Source organism: Kwoniella bestiolae, chromosome 1, assembly GCF_000512585.2.
Source record: "Kwoniella bestiolae CBS 10118 chromosome 1, complete sequence".
NCBI classification, from domain to species: Eukaryota; Fungi; Basidiomycota; class Tremellomycetes; order Tremellales; family Cryptococcaceae; genus Kwoniella; species Kwoniella bestiolae.
Genome location: NC_089241.1, coordinates 7,718,520 through 7,735,663, shown reverse-complemented (window position 1 = coordinate 7,735,663; position 17,144 = coordinate 7,718,520). Strand labels below are relative to the sequence as shown.

The window sequence follows — 17,144 nt, the reverse complement described above, 5'->3', positions numbered from 1 at the left end:
CGACTCGATCATCAGTCTACAGTATCAGAAAAAGTCAAATCTATGACCACATATATATCTCATACATATCACTAGTTCTCTCTTTCTTCTTCACACACTTATTTATACATCAGAGCCACACCAAAAGAAGAGAACATGTCTGAACACTTGAAAAGAGTCTTCGCAGAGAAGAAGGAGCAGGTGAGTGATCAGTGTAACTTTGTTATCGATGAGGGGAACCATACTGATCTTGCCTTGTCATACAGGATCAACCGTATGTCTATCTCGTTCATTCGACGACCTATCCTAGCTAAACGTTTTCTTGCCCACAGAGCATTCGTCACCTTCCTCACGGCTGGTTTTCCCACTCGCGATGCCACCGTCCCCCTGATGATGGCGTTGGAAGCTGGCGGAGCGGATATAATCGAATTGGGTGTACCATTCAGTGATCCCATTGCTGATGGACCTACCATCCAGAGGGCTAATACTGTGGGTATGGTCTACTTTGAAATGTCGGAATTCTCTATATGTGAATGTATGGTAGGCTAACCCGTTCCACTGTAGATCGCCATTGAGAATGGTGTGCATTATGCGGATTGTTTGGAATATACTAGACAGGCTAGGAAGTTGGGGTTAAAGGTTCCTGTTATCTTTATGGGTGGGTACTTTTTTCTTTCCTGCTTCATCTCATGAATGCCTTATCTCTGCTCTGTCATTTAACATCGCGCTGATACAATCAACCTTTTAGGCTACTACAACCCCCTTATTGCCTATGGCGAAGAGAAAGCCGTTCAGGATGCACGAGAAGCAGGCGCAAACGGATACATTATTGTTGATCTGCCCCCTGAGGAAGCTATCAAATTCAGAAATATCTGTCAGGACTCTGGGTGAGCTAGGTATCCCGCGTCGAACTCGAAGCATCAGCTGACAATCTAAAACAGCATGTCATACGTTCCCCTTATCGCCCCTTCGACAAGTATCGATCGAGTCAAATTCTTGACTGGTATTGCCGATTCCTTCATCTACGTTGTCTCCAAGGTACGTCCAGCTTTCTCTTGCTATGTCATCATACTTGATGGCTGATCGCTTCACCAATCGCGCAGATGGGTGTCACTGGTTCCTCAGCAGGAGTAGCCATCTCCGCGTCCCTCCCCGAACTCGTCGCTAGGATCAGAGCCTTCACACCCGTACCATTAGCAGTAGGTTTCGGAGTGGACAACCGAACGCACTTTGAATTCGTCACTTCCGCTGGATCGGATGCCGTAGTAGTAGGATCGAAAATCATCAAATTGGTATTGGATAATCCCAAGATTGAGAAATCTACAAAATTGGTCGAAGAGTTCTGTAGGGAGATCACTTTGCATGGTCAGAACCCCCCTCCATTAGGTAGAAAGAACGGTACCGCCCCTTCCGCAGCTGAAAGACCAAACGGAGTGAACGGGACGGAGAAGGTTGAACCTGTCCTGCCTATACCCGAGGGGGAGACTGCTCGACCTGAGTTGGAAGTCAACCAACCTGGGAAATTACCTTCGCGATTTGGGTTGTTTGGTGGTGCCTACGTACCCGAGTCGTTGGTGGATTGTTTGAACGAGATTGAGGCTGCGCATGCGGAGGCGATCAAGGACCCGGAGTTCTGGAAGGAGTTTGAAGATATGTTTGGATATATTAACAGACCTAGTCAGCTGTACCTTGCTGAGAGGCTGACTGAGGAGATGGGCGGGGCGAAGATCTGGTTGAAGTGGGTTCAAGTCTCTTGCTTCGTTGTATGAAAAATGCAGGGCTGACTTTGTGGTGCCGTAGACGAGAAGATCTCAATCACACTGGATCGCATAAGATTAACAATGCCGTTGGACAGGTAAATCCAGTCTCATTTACTTCTCTTATACGACGCTTCGACTGAAACCTTATCCGTTGATGACCTATAGATCCTCCTCGCTAAACGATTGGGTAAAAAACGAATTATCGCTGAGACCGGTGCGGGACAACACGGTGTTGCCACTGCTACTGTCTGTGCTAAGTTTGGGCTCCAATGTGATGTCTATATGGGTGCCGAGGATGTCAGGAGACAGGAGTTGAACGTGTTTAGAATTAAAATGTTGGGTGGTAATGTGAGTTGGCACACTCTTTACGAAATTGATCAGCTGAATATTTAGACGTATGAAATATCTCTCACTTTGAGGAGTAATGCTCATGCGTATATTACAACTCTTAGGTAATCCCCGTCACATCCGGAACCCAGACATTGAAAGACGCAGTCAACGAAGCGATGCGAGAATGGGTCACTCGACTCGAAGATACCCATTATCTCATTGGATCAGCCATCGGGCCTCACCCCTTCCCTACCATCGTCAGAGATTTCCAGAGAGTCATCGGAAGAGAGATCAAATCGCAGATGCAAGAGAAATGCGGTAAATTGCCTGATGCTGTTGTGGCGTGCGTTGGGGGTGGTTCGAACGCTATTGGGACTTTCTATGATTTCATTGAGGATGAGGGGGTTAGGTTGATTGGTGTTGAGGCTGGAGGTCATGGTGAGTTTTACTCTTCCTCAGTGTATATCTTGCTTTCTTTCGACAAATTAGCTTGAGTGTGAGGTGTCGAAAGTAGTTCAACGACTGATAATGGGCTTCATATGGATAGGTGTCGATACCGACTTGCACTCTGCTACACTCACCAAAGGAGTAATTGGTGTTGTTCACGGTGCTTCGTCGTACATCATTCAAAGTAAGGAGGGTCAATTGGTTCCCACACATAGTATCAGTGCTGGTGAGTAATTCTCTCCCGCTCTGTGCCCCATTCTTGATCATCGATCTATCCAGAAGCTGTTAGATTAATGTTGTATGTCCAACGATAGGTCTCGATTACAACTCCGTCGGACCTGAACATTCCCACTTGAAGTACACCGGTCGAGCCGAATATATCGTAGCGGATGATGAGCAAGCTCTCAAAGCTTTCAAGATGGTCACTCAGTTGGAAGGTATTATCCCAGCTTTGGAATCTAGTCATGGTCTTTGGGGAGGGATGCAGTTGGCCAAGACTTTACCGAAAGATAAGGACGTTGTTATGTGAGTTGTTCGATCTTTCCTTCAATCCGCCCCGATCCCGCCGTCTTTCTCCCTTTGTTTCTTCCAAGCCTTCTCCCTCCTTCGCCCCTTCGCTCTCTCAAGTCGTCTTCTTCTGCTCCCTTGCCCCTTCCATCTCTCTACCCTCGGCTTATCCACTTTTCTCCACTCATAATCTGTCGAACGAGCATCGCTAATATCTACTTGCTTCTGCAGCTGCCTCAGTGGAAACGGTGCCAAGGATGTAGCCGAGGTATTATTAACTTTGAAGGACAAGAAATGGGCCGACAAGTTGGATTGGCACGTTGCTCAATAAGTGGTGGGATAGGAATAGATGGTAGATTGGTTCGTGATACTGGATAACAGGCTGGCCGTGATGATAAAATGTATATAGTAGAGGTCATAGTCGTGATAGTATATCTGATGCATGCGGGATTTGACCTGATTGAATGCCGTAACATATTCGATTACATCCACGTGATGGTAACGAGTGGTTGCTTACTGTAGTTGTGTTTGGTGTTTTGTTATTCGGTAAGATACACCGTGCATATACATATACATACACTCGATAACACGCACAGATCGTATATGACTATCATAGCGTAACGACATACCCAATACACCTCTCGTCACTATCAACAACCCATTAATCACCATCATATCCATTATTGATACAACAAATACTGTAGCGTCAACCGCAGACGCAGAGTTGATCGCTCTATCTCCCATCCGGAAAGTTTAAAGGTAAACACCGGCAAGTAGGCACGAACACCCTCCAACTCTCAAAATACTAGTAAACTTTATAACCCTCATTGTTAGTCTATTTCGATATATTAGTCAACCCAACAAAAAGGTAACTTGGCCAGCCTTGTCCTTGTACTTGTCATTACTTGTACCCTTCCATTCCACAGGACAGGATAACAACGCACCGCCTTTAACTGCGTCCGTAACGTATCGCGTCGAGTCATTCCTCACAATCAATCGAGCGGGAGCAGGGTCAACGTACAAGGATGTCAACATCCGTGCAATCCCACCCCTCATCTCCACCAGCCCAATCATCTCAACCACCACCTATCACCCTCGGCGAACCCATCTCGACCAACCTCGCAACCCGCCAACCAACCTTACCTCCCTTGTACCATTCCATCCCTCATTCACCCAAACCCAACTCCATCATCAACCGGCAAGAGGAGAAACAAGCCTGGCGCGATGCTCGACAAATGATTGAAGATGAGGTGACGCACAATAGAGGACATCTCTCGCCTGGGAGGGTGGGGCCGATCAGTGAGAATCCAAATAAAAGCTCAAGCTCGGGCTCAGGCTCGGGTCCTGCGATAGCCTCTAGTGGAATTGGGACTGGGATTGGGATGGGAGCCAGTGTTGGTGCGGATTCAAAGGAAAGTATCTCTAATGAGAATGGAGAGGAACTGGAAATTGGACATAGAGGGTATCTACCCCCTGGGTTGGATGTGCGAGATGCTCTGGCGAAATGCGAGGATCCGACGTTGGGGTGGAGTTTGCAGTTTTGGGTTACTATTGCTGATCCCTTGGTGAGTCTGGGTCTAAATCGAGATATAACCTTGATATCTCTATCGCTACATACGACTTCGGAATGGGATTCATCGTGTTGGCTTGTCATCACCATCATCTTCGTCATCATCATCGGACATTCGTGATGGTGGCTATCTTATAAACCGTACAACGGATCTCATGTCTAACAAAGCAAAAAGACCCAAGCTGATATCTAACTCCACCCATAGACCCAACACGTCTTCTTCGCTTGTCCTGCGTCGGGGCAGTGTAGTTGGGACCCACCCGTAGGAGCGTTTGTGTGAGTGTAGTGGTTTTATCAGCTAGCTCATGTGCATACACGGCCGGAAGCTCCATGCTGATCTCCTGGTCATAGCGTCCCGAGATCACCAGATGGAGAATGGTGGGAACTTGCAGATGCTACCAGAGGGAATAGGAGTTATTACTATAGTGAGTGTCCTTCATGGTCTCTTGGCAGAGCAAGTCGGGTCAAAGGAATGGTATTGTAATGTGTATATCTGCACAATGGAAGGGATATCTCATCACTTGATATCTCTCAATATCACAAAGGTACACAAGCTGATCATCATCTGAATTCTTGTTTATCACCTTCTGCTGCTGCGGACTCCCCACATAGATACGTTAACCGGGAAGACACAGTGGACAAGACCTGGTGGTAATGCTTTCGTTATCCCTCTTGGGCTAATACAGGTGAGTTGATATTCGTTGTCAGATCAGACCACCTTGGCTCCCTTTGTTCCTTATAATTCGCTTCACACAACTGGAGACAAGCATGACAACGCTAATCTTTTGGACTCATTCTCAGCGAGCTGCTTTACCCACTCGACCCACGCCTCAATCGCCCTCTTCTTCCTCCAACCCCTCCTCATCGCGTATAATCCCCACCACGCCCTCACGAACCAATAGGCAAAATCGATCATCCAACTTGTTCTCGCCCATTTCAGCTACAAGTCCAACAACTCCAGGCGCAGACGCAGGCAAAGCATACCCTCGACCACCTTATTCACCTCTCAACAGTGTCCCACGCCCAATCCATTCCCCATCGAAATCCAACCGATCATCTTCATTGACACCCAGCCCATCGTATGGCAACGGTGCATCCCAGACATTAGAAGCTATAGTCCTGGGGCATTTCACCTCGCCGAGCTCATACTCTGCAAATGGAAACGGAAGTGTAGATACAAATACAAATCTCATCTCTCACAACCCTTCAGGCTCGTTATCTTCAAACCCGTATACCGAGAGCTCGCAATTGAGTGTAGTAGAGGAAGGAGGATCGGTGTCGGGATCGGGTAATGAGACGGATATGTCTGATTTTACGACTCCCGGATCTGCTGGTGGAGGATGGTGGGAGAAGAGGAAGTCGCAGGTGTTGACTGTGAAAACTGGGTTCAAGAGCCCCGGAAGGAAATTCAAGGGGTTGAGTTTGGGCATGGGGGATGGAGGTAGTCCGAGTTCAAGTGAGGGGATTGGGAGTGAGTGATTATCCTCGTCCAATTCTCATAACATCGGTTGCACCAAGGTACGGAGGGGAGTAAGGCGGCGGCTAATTGCAGCACAGGCTCAATAGCTAGAGGATCACCCCTCAAGAAATCCAGAACGACCATAACTGGTCCGATCATCGAATCGAACGAGTCGAATTCTGATACTCAGGGGACAGATACACCCACCGAGTTGACAGTTATGAACGGTGTTAATGGGACTAATGGAAGTACCACTCCTGGATTACCCCGGATGCCTGCTGAGCCGATATTCGTGGAGCAGGCTGGCAGTGTCAAGACTAAGCGGTTGTCGACTGGGTGAGTGGGGCGGGCTATCTTCCACAGCTCGACCACAGTATTTCTCGAGTCATATTTTTCAACCAGCTAATGAATGTTGTTATTGCTGCGTGATCAGTCTACACCCCCTTCTCCCCTCAGAAATCAGCAGTGAGATTCTAGCATTCCAGACGGACGATTTCGCCAGGAAATACTTCGCAACCAAACGATCAGGCATAATGAGGCAGAAAGTCCCAGTAGAACGAATCATCAATTGGCAGAAGAACCCTATAACCTCCCCCCTACTGGTCTTGTCGAAACATCTCACCAAAGATGCTATAGTAACGTTCAAGGTGATTCAACACGTCATGGGAGAACGGGATAAACCGGTGGATGGTGCCAAACCACTCTTTTCTAGTAGCTCGCACCTTAATTTGGCGAGCCTAGCGTTGAACGGGAGGAAAGACGATAAAGGCCATCCTGATAGGAACGGCAGATTGGCTAATGGGTTTGCGCCGCACAACGACAATGATCTTAAAGGGAACGGTGCTGCCTCGGAGGGAGGGATGGGAGGTACAGGTGCAGGCACAAAGTCGGAGAAGTTTCAAGTGCTGGAAGAGATTAGATGGATGATTCAGCTTTGTGTGGCGTCGAGCGAGATGAGAGATGAGGTTTATTGTCAACTTATCAAACAGTTGACTAAGAATTCTAATCAGTGAGTATTTGCTATCTCTCTCTCTCGCGCGCTCTCTCTCTACTTCCGATCCGTCTACATCGCATGCTCCGATGATAGCTGATTGATGGTACCGGTCGCAGCGACGCGGTCGTACTGGGTTTTCAACTCTTCTGCGTACTGGTCAACGCGTTCGGACCAAGTAAAAACTTTGAGCCGTTTGTGAAGAATTTTCTGAGGATGAATGCGGGGGAGAAAGCAGATGGGATTGGGATCATGTCGAAGTGTGAGTGTGGTCTTTCGTCCACTTAAATGGCCGTTCCAATGTCGCAGGACTGGATTGAGGGAAGCGAGCTGATATGAGGTACTTGACGGATCAGATTGTATTGGTAAACTCGAGGTGTTGGCGGCAAAAGGTGGAAGAGGTAAAGCATTGACAGTGGGGGAGATCGAACATGCCAGTGTAAGCCCGAGTCTCCTTCTATCCTGAACGTCCAAAAAAGCCGAAGTGATCGATTTCGAGCTCATTCGCGATCACCTGTACACAGGACGCAGCTTTCTACCCCTCAGTATATGGAGAATCCCTCGATCGAATAATGGACTTGCAGAAACGTGCCTACCCTACACTCAAGGTACCTGTCATCTTACCGTTCTTGGCGGATGGGATCCTGGCTTTGGGCGGATTATCAGCTGAGGGGATATTCAGAGTACCGGGTGATGGGGATAATGTGAATGAGCTGAAGAGTAGGATGGACAGGGGACATTATCAGCTTGTAAGTCGTTCTCTTTCGCTACAGTCTTGTCCATGTCTATCATCTTGAGTTGGCCTGATGATGTGTGAATTGCGACTTGCAGAAAGGGATAGATGATCCTCACGTAGCGTCGTCCCTTTTCAAATTGTGGTTGCGCGAATTAGAAGATCCCATCATCCCTTCAAACCTATACAATGACGCCTTATCAGCATCGAAGACTCCCGAAGAATCTATTGATTTCTTGAAGAAATTGCCTATATACAATAGACGGGTACTGTTATTTGTGATTAGTTTCATTCAGCTATTCATGAAAGATGATGTAGTGAGAGTGACCAAGATGACTCCTGGTAATTTGGGTACGTCCTTACCATATGTACATCGAAACGCATCCCATCCAATACAAATACAAAGTCCAGTGTACTGACTTGATTTATTTTGGGTATTAGCATTGGTAATGGCTCCTAACATCCTGAGAACCACTTCCAACTCGCTCATCACTGTATTTACCAATTCGTCTTTCGAATCGAAATTCATTTTACAGCTTTTGGAGAATCTTGATACGAGTACGGTGGATGAGGATTATGTGCCTAGTCATGGACAGCCTATTGGGAGGGTGTGATCTTCCTATGGCGGACATAGAATGGGCAATTGGACATTTCATTTTGATTTCGATCTTGATCTTGTGTTATAATGGGATATTAGACGGGATATCTTTACATTGGAATGCTCAAGCAGGATTAGATATACGCTCATATACAACATACATCATATCATATTCTATTTGTATATACATTGTATAATGACAAGGACCAATCATAAAACGATGAATAATGGATGACTTCTCCAATTACATGACATGACAACGCGTCCTCCAAAATGTTTTTGTCTTCTCATGCAACTACCTTCTTGCCCATCCTTGACTTTCTAGCCATTTTCTCACAATCCAACCTCTCATATTCTTCAAAGAACCCCCTCGCAGCTTGTATGATATCTCGCTTCAAATCTTCACCTAACCCACCAAGCCCGTTTTGGAGGATAGCCTCCACAATATCTACATAACCCCGTTTGAACTGCGTGTAGTGTTCGATCTGGTGAGGACGGGGGTAATACATTTCCTGTGTATAGATGAGGGTGGCGAGTCGCTTCATAGTTTGAAAGAGGGTATTGGCGGCGTACATTCCCGTAGTTGGTTGAGGGGAGTGAGACGAAGGCGAGGTGGAGAGGGAGTGGAGGGTGCGAGGAGGGAGAAAGCGTTGACACTGAGCGGAACGAGGGTGAGCCAAGCACGGGCAGGACGAGGAGGGGGATAAGAGGTAGAGGCAGAGGGAAGAGGGGAGAAGGGAAGAGGGGAGAAGGGAAGAGGGAAGAGGGAAGGGGACTCACCTGATTGAAATCCTATACCCAACAAGCTACTCTCCCTCCCCGTTCTTCCCCACAACCACAACCCCCCAGGACAAGTTCAATATCCCTACAATTCACTCCTCCCATCCAGTGTAGCCTTGCCAATACCTCCCCCACATTCCACGCTATAACCTTGGGATCAGGTAATTCCCACTCTCCCCCGTACCGAACTGTTAGGGCTGCAGACAATTTCTCGTATCGGCCGATATCCAAGGGAGGATCAGTCTGAACTCCAGGTTGGATAGCCTGAGTGACGGTTGGTATATCCTCGCGACCGAGGTATAGTCTGAACAATCTGATTTCGTGGGTTTCACGTTGTAACTCGTTAGACCAGAAGACGGATTTGTATGTTTCTGTTATTATTGGGTCGAGCGGTGGGATGAGGGACATTGAGAATGCTGGGAAGACGAAGTTGAAGTCGAATTCTTGCGGTGTGTTGTACGTGGGAGTAGTTGATGATGGAGCAGAAGAAGAGAGATCATCTTGATATGGCGGTGAGTAATACTCGAAAGGTCTCGGTACCTTGAACACCGCACCGTCAAGCGATCTATGTACCTCATCGTATCTGCCCAATGGAGATCAGTAACCAGCCTAACCCAAATCTTTGGTAGATCATGACGATCAACTTACATCGTATATTCCTCCTTCAGCTTCGGTCCACGCGAGCTCTCTTTCACCATCTTATATACCACGTTTGTACCATTACAAGTGTATATACGACCGAAAGTACCCTCTGTTATGTATCGCAATTGACTCGGGGAGGGCTGTTTCGAATTACCAGGAGAACTCTGCTGTTGGTCCGCGGTTGAAGAGGACATTTTGGCTGATGTGGAGAATGAGGGTTGGTCGTCGGTACTAGTATGTCGAATGAGGTTATGTAGCTGTGATTTTGCGTTACAAGTAAGGATGATTGTTGGAAGAACAAGTAATGAATTAAGGTTGAGAATGAGATAGGTGATGTGCGATGACTTCTTCGAAAATGGATTCGTACATCTGCATCCTCCAGTATTGGTATGGTCGCATCTATTTCGCATCTATCAAGTCTTGTTCGAACACAGTATTGAAATCATACAACGTACAGGATATTTGGTCACTGACCACAACCCATCCTACTCAACCTCACAGACCATAACAGCGTCTTTACCCATCTTCTCCGTATGCACAGTCTTCAGCACTGGCAGACCGATGTCTTCCCCCTGAGTCCATGCATATAAATGAGCATACACATTCTCGCCACTATGTCAAACAAGCAGAACTTACCTCCGGCACCACCCCTATACCTTCGCCTATAAACATTGGCGCAACGGTTACAACCACACTATCAACCAATCTACTCCCATCGCCTCTGGTTGGACAGTGAAGGAATGTAGAGAGCACTTTGGATCCACCTTCTATCATCACTGATTTGAGTCCTAGAGAAGTTAATATTGAAGGTAAGGAGGAAGGTGGTATATGACCTGGAATGATGCAATTCATAATCAGCTTTTCCGTTCTGGAACCACTCGTAGATGCTGGGTGGCTAATACCATTAGCGTGGACATACCTTTCTCATCCAACTTCACTAAAATGACCCTCGCACCGGCATCTTCTACTTCCTTTACTCGCCCAGGAGACACATCATCACCACATATGATCCATGGCTGCCGTATCGTCTTTCCCCTCTGATCGGGCTTGGTATTCCATTCGTTCAATATTCGAGAGGTTATAGGAAAACGAAGTTTTGGATCAAGGATTAATGGTTGGGGTGGTGGTAAGCTGAGAGAAGGCGGTAAGAGGTTTGCTATGTATTGATCAAGTGATAATTACCATGTTGATTTATTCTTTGAAATGGATTGTAAGAATGGACATGCTGGTGACCAAATGCTGGAGAAAGCAAGAACGCACGTACCTTGTAATCGTGGATTATCCAATATCAACGTATTGACACCTATCAGTATAGCATCATGCATTGATCTCATCCTATTTCCATACCATACACTCAGCTGTTTGTTTGATACATATGATTCGTTCATAAGATGACCCACCAATGAGTCATGAGCATACTTTCCGGTCCACTCAGGATGACCCTCTGACCGTCCGGCCCAGCAATCTTACTATCGAGTGATTGAGCCCATGTCACGGTGATATGTGGTCGCGAAGTGGTAGCTGAGGCTGTTGGGAGGTGATCCAACAGGAATCGAGGTAACTCGCTCATGGTGTATGATGCTCACTTCAAAGTTTATTTCATCTGGAAATGGTTTAAATATCCTTCTCTACACGAGCTCACTCTCGAAGCTGTGGATCTGAGAGTTGACTTCTGCTTCCGGCGGAAACTCCAACTCGGACTGTATCGCATCTGCACCTCTTTGCGCTTGGCACGCAGTCACTCAAAAGTGTAAAGTCGAATTAAAATGGAGCAATTGTCAATTGCCCCTTCTCTCTTCAACCAGTTCTTATTTCTTTTCAGCAGGTCTTCCACTCCTTCACGACTGTTTTCTGATACCCCTCCCCATATCCACGTAGAGACCTAATTGTAAGGAAGAAGACATATCGAAAAATCGCACTCCGACGCGAAAACACGTTCCTTTCACCCCGCTCCACAACTCCCTATCAAACCTTTTCTTCCTCCTACCACTCGACATCTAATCACAACACCTCAATATAGCAACATCGCAAGATGAGCGTCCACGTCCTTCCTCACCCACCTACATCCTCTCTCACCTCGAGACCTAAGCTCAATATCAAGAATGCCGATAAAGCAGATACCGCTTCAACGACCTCCTCCCCTGAATTGAGTTCCTACGAGTCCTCCGAAAATGGTGTCGAGGAGATTGCGGAACCCATCATCTCGGCTGAGAAGTTGAAGCAAATTGAGAAGATGGAGGGTAATCCGGACTTCCTGTGGATGACTACTGAGGAGCCGCATAGAAGTAGGAGGATGGCTATTCTCAAGGCTCATCCGGAGGTGAGTTGACTATTCCCTCTACTCTTCAATTCGCTATTGTCATTTTTACGCGATATCGAGTCCTCCCAAAGTACAGTGTGCTCTTCATAAACATCACACGTCTCATCTCTTCATCACCTGTTTCGTGAAAGATGGGCACCTAGCTGATCATTCATTGTTCGTGACCCCTCGACAGGTCCGAAGACTAATGGGTCCAACACTAACCACGCCCCCCATAGTCCTCCTAGTCCTAACCATCCAATTCACCTGCGCCTACCTCCTACGATCCCACCACCCATTCTCAATCCCCTTCATCTTGACAGCATACATAATCGGCGGGACAGCCAACCAAAACACCTTTCTATCAATCCACGAAATCACTCATAACCTCGCCTTCAAATCTATCAAGGCCAATAAAATCCTCGCTATAATTTCCAACCTAGCTATCGGTATTCCCTACGCCATGGCATTTAAGGGGTATCATATCGAGCACCACAAGTTCCTAGGCGAGGACGGGATCGATACAGACCTACCATCAAAGTTGGAAGCTATGATCCTAGATAATGTAGCTGGTAAAACTTTTTTCGCAACTTTCCAAATCCTGTTCTACGCTCTTCGACCAGGATTCATCAGGTCTCAGAAACCAACGGTATGGCACGGTATCAACATACTAGCGATCCTTGCGTTTGATGTGGTATTGGTAAGAGCTTGGGGATGGAATAGTCTGATTTATCTGGTGATGAGCTCGTTCTTCGCTGGGTCGTTGCATCCCTGCGCGGCGCACTTCATCGCGGAACATTATCTTATGAATGGGCCTTTACCTACCAAGGAGGAGTCAGCGATGGAGGGTGATGATTGGTTGATCAAGGGGTTGGCGCAGGAGACTACGAGTTATTATGGATGGTTGAACGTATTGTGTTATAACGTGAGTATTCCTCCTTCTCTTCTCTTGTCACTCACCCTCCCCGATATTCTCAAATTCGGCAATCGCACAAATGGACCAAGCTGATTTGATTATATTATCAGGTCGGATACCACAACGAGCACCACGACTTCCCCTCCGTCCCATGGACGAAGCTTCCCGAGCTACACCGTATAGCCCATGAATTCTACGATCCACTACCATCTCATGAATCGTGGCCGTACGTCACATGGAAATTCATCACCGATCCAAGTATCGGTATGTGGTCGAGAGCCAAGAGGTTGAACAAGGGTGATAAGATATCGCATGATATTTGGACGCCTTTGGCCGAAGGGAAAGTGCCAGATGAGAGGGAAGCGAGAGAGGTATTAAAGCAGGATGAAGAGGAGGAGGAGCTGGCTTATATGAGTGATAGTGATAAGCCCAAGAGTAAAAAGCAATAGGAAAGAAGTTGAGATGCTGGCCATCCTCGTTCGATATTCCGACTTCTGACTTGGTGGATGCTAGGTTGAATTGATAGAATGTAGAGTACACTCTTTTATATACGATAGAGACGCTTATGTATGGTATGACTTGCTTGAACCGCGCAGAAAGACAAGTCTCTGCTTTGCAGCGGGTTGAATCAGATCACTGAGTGTACCATGCAGAGGTGAGTGAATGATGCATTATTGAATAGTTGTAGTGGGTTACAAATACAGATAGATTTGATTTGTACAGTATATCAAGAGTGCGGGGTATCTAAAATGTTTCCTCCGTGAAACTTCCCTTCCACGAATTTATAGTTTCCTCTGGCCTAATCAACCTCATCAATATTCACACCGCCTGCAATGCCCCTCACACCACCCTTCTCCAACCTCCTCCTCTCCCTCTCAGCGAACTTCCCTCTATTCCTCTCCCTAACCTGTCCTATCCCCCTCAACCTCCACTTCCTCCTCTTATACAACATCCCTTCATACCTCTTCGTGAGAAACATCAACTTCCCTATTCCCCTAACATCATCCGCCTTTATCAACTTCTCATGTAAAATCTTGATATCGTCAAATAGCAGATAGGGGGGGACATTCGCTTCAGGAGTTGAATTGGGAGTTATCAATTTGATCTTGAGGTTCGTTTCTGGAAGTGGTCGGTAAGTCTTGATTATATCCTCTGGGGGGTATAGGGCATGGAATTTATCGAGGATACTCAATGATCTCGAGGGAGTATCGTACATTGCGAATAACCTGATAGAAGATTTCCAAGTTCTTTCGATCTGTCGATCTCCTAATCCCACTAGCCATCTTCTCCTTTCTCGCATAGATTGTTCGGGTATCGAGTCTATTTCCCTCTGAGCCTTGTCGGACCAAACGAGATATTCTTCCCATACAGCTTTACCCCATTCGGAAGCTACCGACCTATCTGAATCGACCATTCCACCTCGGGTACCATGATTGCACTTCTCCAAGATTTGCAAATAACTCCATCCATTGGGTTTAACACTGCCCTTCGTAAATTCAGAAACAGCTTTCCAAGCTTCATCATAGGCGTTCTTCGTAGCCGCGAGAGAAGGGGAATGGACCATGTGGACTGAGATGTACGAGTTTATCAATTTCGCACCGAGTTTCACATCTTTGAATGGGAGATAGACATCAGGACTTGATGGTGAGGCGATATCGTCTAGTATTCGTCGAAACAAGGCAGTAGCTTCCCGTAAGGCATCAGCTGAGGATTGGGGAGTAAGAGGAAGATCTGGTCGAGATGAAGAAGGGTCCTCGATGGCTTCTGATCTGGGCCTAGACGATTCCACAAGTTCTTCCATCACATTGACATCGAGCCATTCTTCTTCTTGTTGAGTATTCTTTTCTAACGGTTGACCCGCTTCGACATCCGACCCATTATTCTCATCTTGTTCTATCGCGTGCTCTTCTTTCATGTTGACATCCTCCTTGACCTTCACAGCACCTCTCCTAACCAAAGGTTTCCAGCTAGCGTACGTCATAAACACCCCACTCAGCAAATCCGCATCTATCCCATCTTTCCATTCGCTCGAATTCAGCATTTTCCCCGTCCTAGCAAGTTTGACAGTTTCAGTCAAGATCCATCTCGCTCTATTCAAATCTCCAGCTCTTTTTGTTCCTTCCAGCAGACCCGTAAATGTCTCAAGGATAGGAACATATTGCGAGAACTTGGGCAAACCTTCTTCCTCCGAGGCGAAAGGGGTGTAAATGGCATCATGGTGTTTAGCCAACATCTGACGTAACAGGTCGAAAGCTTCCAGGTAATCTTTCTTGGTTGACCCCAGTGCTCGGATGATGGCGCTGTACTCTTCTCGTGTAGGTTGGATCTTCTCATTCTCAGTCATCTCTATCCACAGATCCCTTGCTCTCTCAGGTTCGGGCTGAGCAGAATCCCCGCACGTACGAATCATCGTTGTATACAGTTCTCGGGTGGGTGTCGGATGAGCAGATAATCTCATATTGGCGAACAGGTCCCATGCTAGTGCTCGAGTATGCGAGTTGGGCTGGAAGATACGTGATGGTTGAGTGAGGTGTTGAAGCACGACTTGGTATGATGATTGGGGGTATGGTTGACCAGCTTGTTCTGCTGAGGTGAGTTGGGATATCGCGTTTTGAGGATGGGATGGAGTATGTCGGAGAAGCGAGAGGATGAAGAGGTCTTTGTGGGAGTCGGATATTGCCAGTCCGCCTGAGTCACGCCTGATTAGCTCAGTATTCGATGCGAAGGTAAGGTGGGAACTCACTGTTAACCATTTCAGCCGTCAATCTACCCACTTCATCAACTCTCCCAGCAGCAGCATGGAGCTGGATGATCCTGTCAATCTTGCTCTCATCGATAGGAACACCGTGTAGCTAAGGTATCCTGTCAGCTTTCACTTCACCTATTCAGTAGGTGTTTCGAAGCTGACTCACAGTCATCACATCCACAAGAGCTTCCGCCCCTCTCGCATCTCCCCTTTGAACCTGCCATGCCCAAAATTCATGACATCAGTTAATATCTCACCTTTGGACGCAGAGGAAAATAGCAGCTCACGAATTCTTCGAACAGAACGTTCCATTCCCTCCTACTAACCAATCCAAGGGGAATATCCACCGCCCTCTGCACACCAGCAGGGGACTTACTAGTCCCACTGGGCCCACTGTCTTCCGGTGAACCAAGCTGAGCAAGCGCCGCAAAGATCTTGTAATGTTTCGGTGCGTTTCTCAGCTCTCCATCTACCTTTACCAATCCACCTTCTATGGCTGATTGAGATGATCCTCCGAAGCCCAGCAGTCGCTCTTCAAGGGTATTCAACACATCCTCCCTCTCCCTCCGGTCCAAAGGCAATTTCAGTTGCTGCTCCGGACCCTCAATACCCAATCTACCGTCCATTCCATCCTGTACACCAGTCTTAACCAAATCAGCATAGAAATCTTTCAAATCCTCCTCAGTGAGGTCCGGTAATCCCTCTATGGCTTTTTGGGTCAATCTATTCTTCAATTGTCGATTTAATGATTCGTCTGAAGGTAATTGAGCGAGTGTTTCCTTGGTTAGTGGGATGTATTCGCGTGGGGGTGGGGGTTGATATAACGGGAATGTTCGAGTGGGGTCAGAGTTGGGGGACAGGTGGGAGAGGTATGGGATTGTAGGTGTTGGTGGATGGTCGTAACTATTCAGAAAATTTAATTGGCACTGACACATGATGATTCGTCACAGTTTGAAGGGGATGGGGAATGAGCGAGACTCACTTGTGGAGAAATCTTCGTGATCGTATGGATCTGAGTCTGATCACTTTCCGAGCGAGATGAGAGCCCGACATCCTGCTTGGGCGATAAGTTGAAATGATTAACGCAACAATGAATGTCAAGATGAGTATGGGAAAATCAAAAATAACAACTTGGGACGTCCGGGAAAAACATCTCGGACAAGCTGGTATAACAATACGTCACGTGACATCAATTTGCCACCCATTTGCCATTTGGTCCTTCGTCAATATCCATCAAGCATGCAAATAGAATGTACAGAGGTAAGATATGAAACGTATATAGGAACCAAAAACTAAACAGAGAGCAGAAAACGGAAAGGACTGTACATAATATCTAAAATAACAGATTATACGGGGTACGAGGAACGAAACCGATAGCCACAGCAAC

General features: G+C 46.9%; 6 protein-coding genes across 6 annotated transcripts; 3 read left to right on the top strand and 3 right to left on the bottom strand.

Annotated features, from left to right (window-relative positions):
- Positions 1 to 135: 135 nt before the first annotated feature.
- On the top strand, positions 136 to 3,354 carry I302_102895 (tryptophan synthase, beta subunit; the record flags this gene model as incomplete). The annotated part of the gene is made up of 11 exons (XM_019188263.1): positions 136 to 468; positions 544 to 637; positions 728 to 866; positions 921 to 1,017; positions 1,083 to 1,717; positions 1,780 to 1,834; positions 1,905 to 2,087; positions 2,192 to 2,507; positions 2,617 to 2,742; positions 2,831 to 3,041; positions 3,255 to 3,354. The coding sequence occupies 11 exons, from the start codon at positions 136 to 138 to the stop codon at positions 3,352 to 3,354; spliced, it is 2,289 nt and encodes a 762-aa protein (XP_019051141.1).
- A 694-nt stretch (positions 3,355 to 4,048) lies between these two features.
- I302_102894 (uncharacterized protein) lies at positions 4,049 to 8,390 on the top strand (the record flags this gene model as incomplete). Its single annotated transcript, XM_019188262.1, has 12 exons — positions 4,049 to 4,588; positions 4,799 to 4,869; positions 4,945 to 5,018; positions 5,206 to 5,279; positions 5,395 to 6,064; positions 6,151 to 6,388; positions 6,486 to 7,061; positions 7,163 to 7,305; positions 7,400 to 7,482; positions 7,568 to 7,792; positions 7,875 to 8,127; positions 8,218 to 8,390. The coding sequence occupies 12 exons, from the start codon at positions 4,049 to 4,051 to the stop codon at positions 8,388 to 8,390; spliced, it is 3,120 nt and encodes a 1,039-aa protein (XP_019051140.1).
- Positions 8,391 to 8,661: 271 nt separating this feature from the next.
- On the bottom strand, positions 8,662 to 9,990 carry I302_102893 (uncharacterized protein; the record flags this gene model as incomplete). Its single annotated transcript, XM_019188261.1, has 4 exons — positions 8,662 to 9,030; positions 9,155 to 9,166; positions 9,251 to 9,737; positions 9,803 to 9,990. 4 exons carry the CDS (start codon positions 9,988 to 9,990, stop codon positions 8,662 to 8,664), a joined length of 1,056 nt encoding a protein of 351 aa, XP_019051139.1.
- A 291-nt stretch (positions 9,991 to 10,281) lies between these two features.
- Positions 10,282 to 11,366, bottom strand: I302_102892 (uncharacterized protein; the record flags this gene model as incomplete). The annotated part of the gene is made up of 5 exons (XM_065869583.1): positions 10,282 to 10,368; positions 10,433 to 10,629; positions 10,716 to 10,952; positions 11,061 to 11,131; positions 11,197 to 11,366. 5 exons carry the CDS (start codon positions 11,364 to 11,366, stop codon positions 10,282 to 10,284), a joined length of 762 nt encoding a protein of 253 aa, XP_065725655.1.
- Positions 11,367 to 11,828: 462 nt separating this feature from the next.
- Positions 11,829 to 13,460, top strand: I302_102891 (uncharacterized protein; the record flags this gene model as incomplete). Its single annotated transcript, XM_019188259.1, has 3 exons — positions 11,829 to 12,116; positions 12,292 to 13,020; positions 13,122 to 13,460. 3 exons carry the CDS (start codon positions 11,829 to 11,831, stop codon positions 13,458 to 13,460), a joined length of 1,356 nt encoding a protein of 451 aa, XP_019051137.1.
- Positions 13,461 to 13,810: 350 nt separating this feature from the next.
- I302_102890 (uncharacterized protein) lies at positions 13,811 to 16,810 on the bottom strand (the record flags this gene model as incomplete). The annotated part of the gene is made up of 5 exons (XM_019188258.1): positions 13,811 to 15,699; positions 15,755 to 15,863; positions 15,924 to 15,974; positions 16,045 to 16,660; positions 16,740 to 16,810. The coding sequence occupies 5 exons, from the start codon at positions 16,808 to 16,810 to the stop codon at positions 13,811 to 13,813; spliced, it is 2,736 nt and encodes a 911-aa protein (XP_019051136.1).
- Between the last annotated feature and the right edge of the window lie 334 nt (positions 16,811 to 17,144).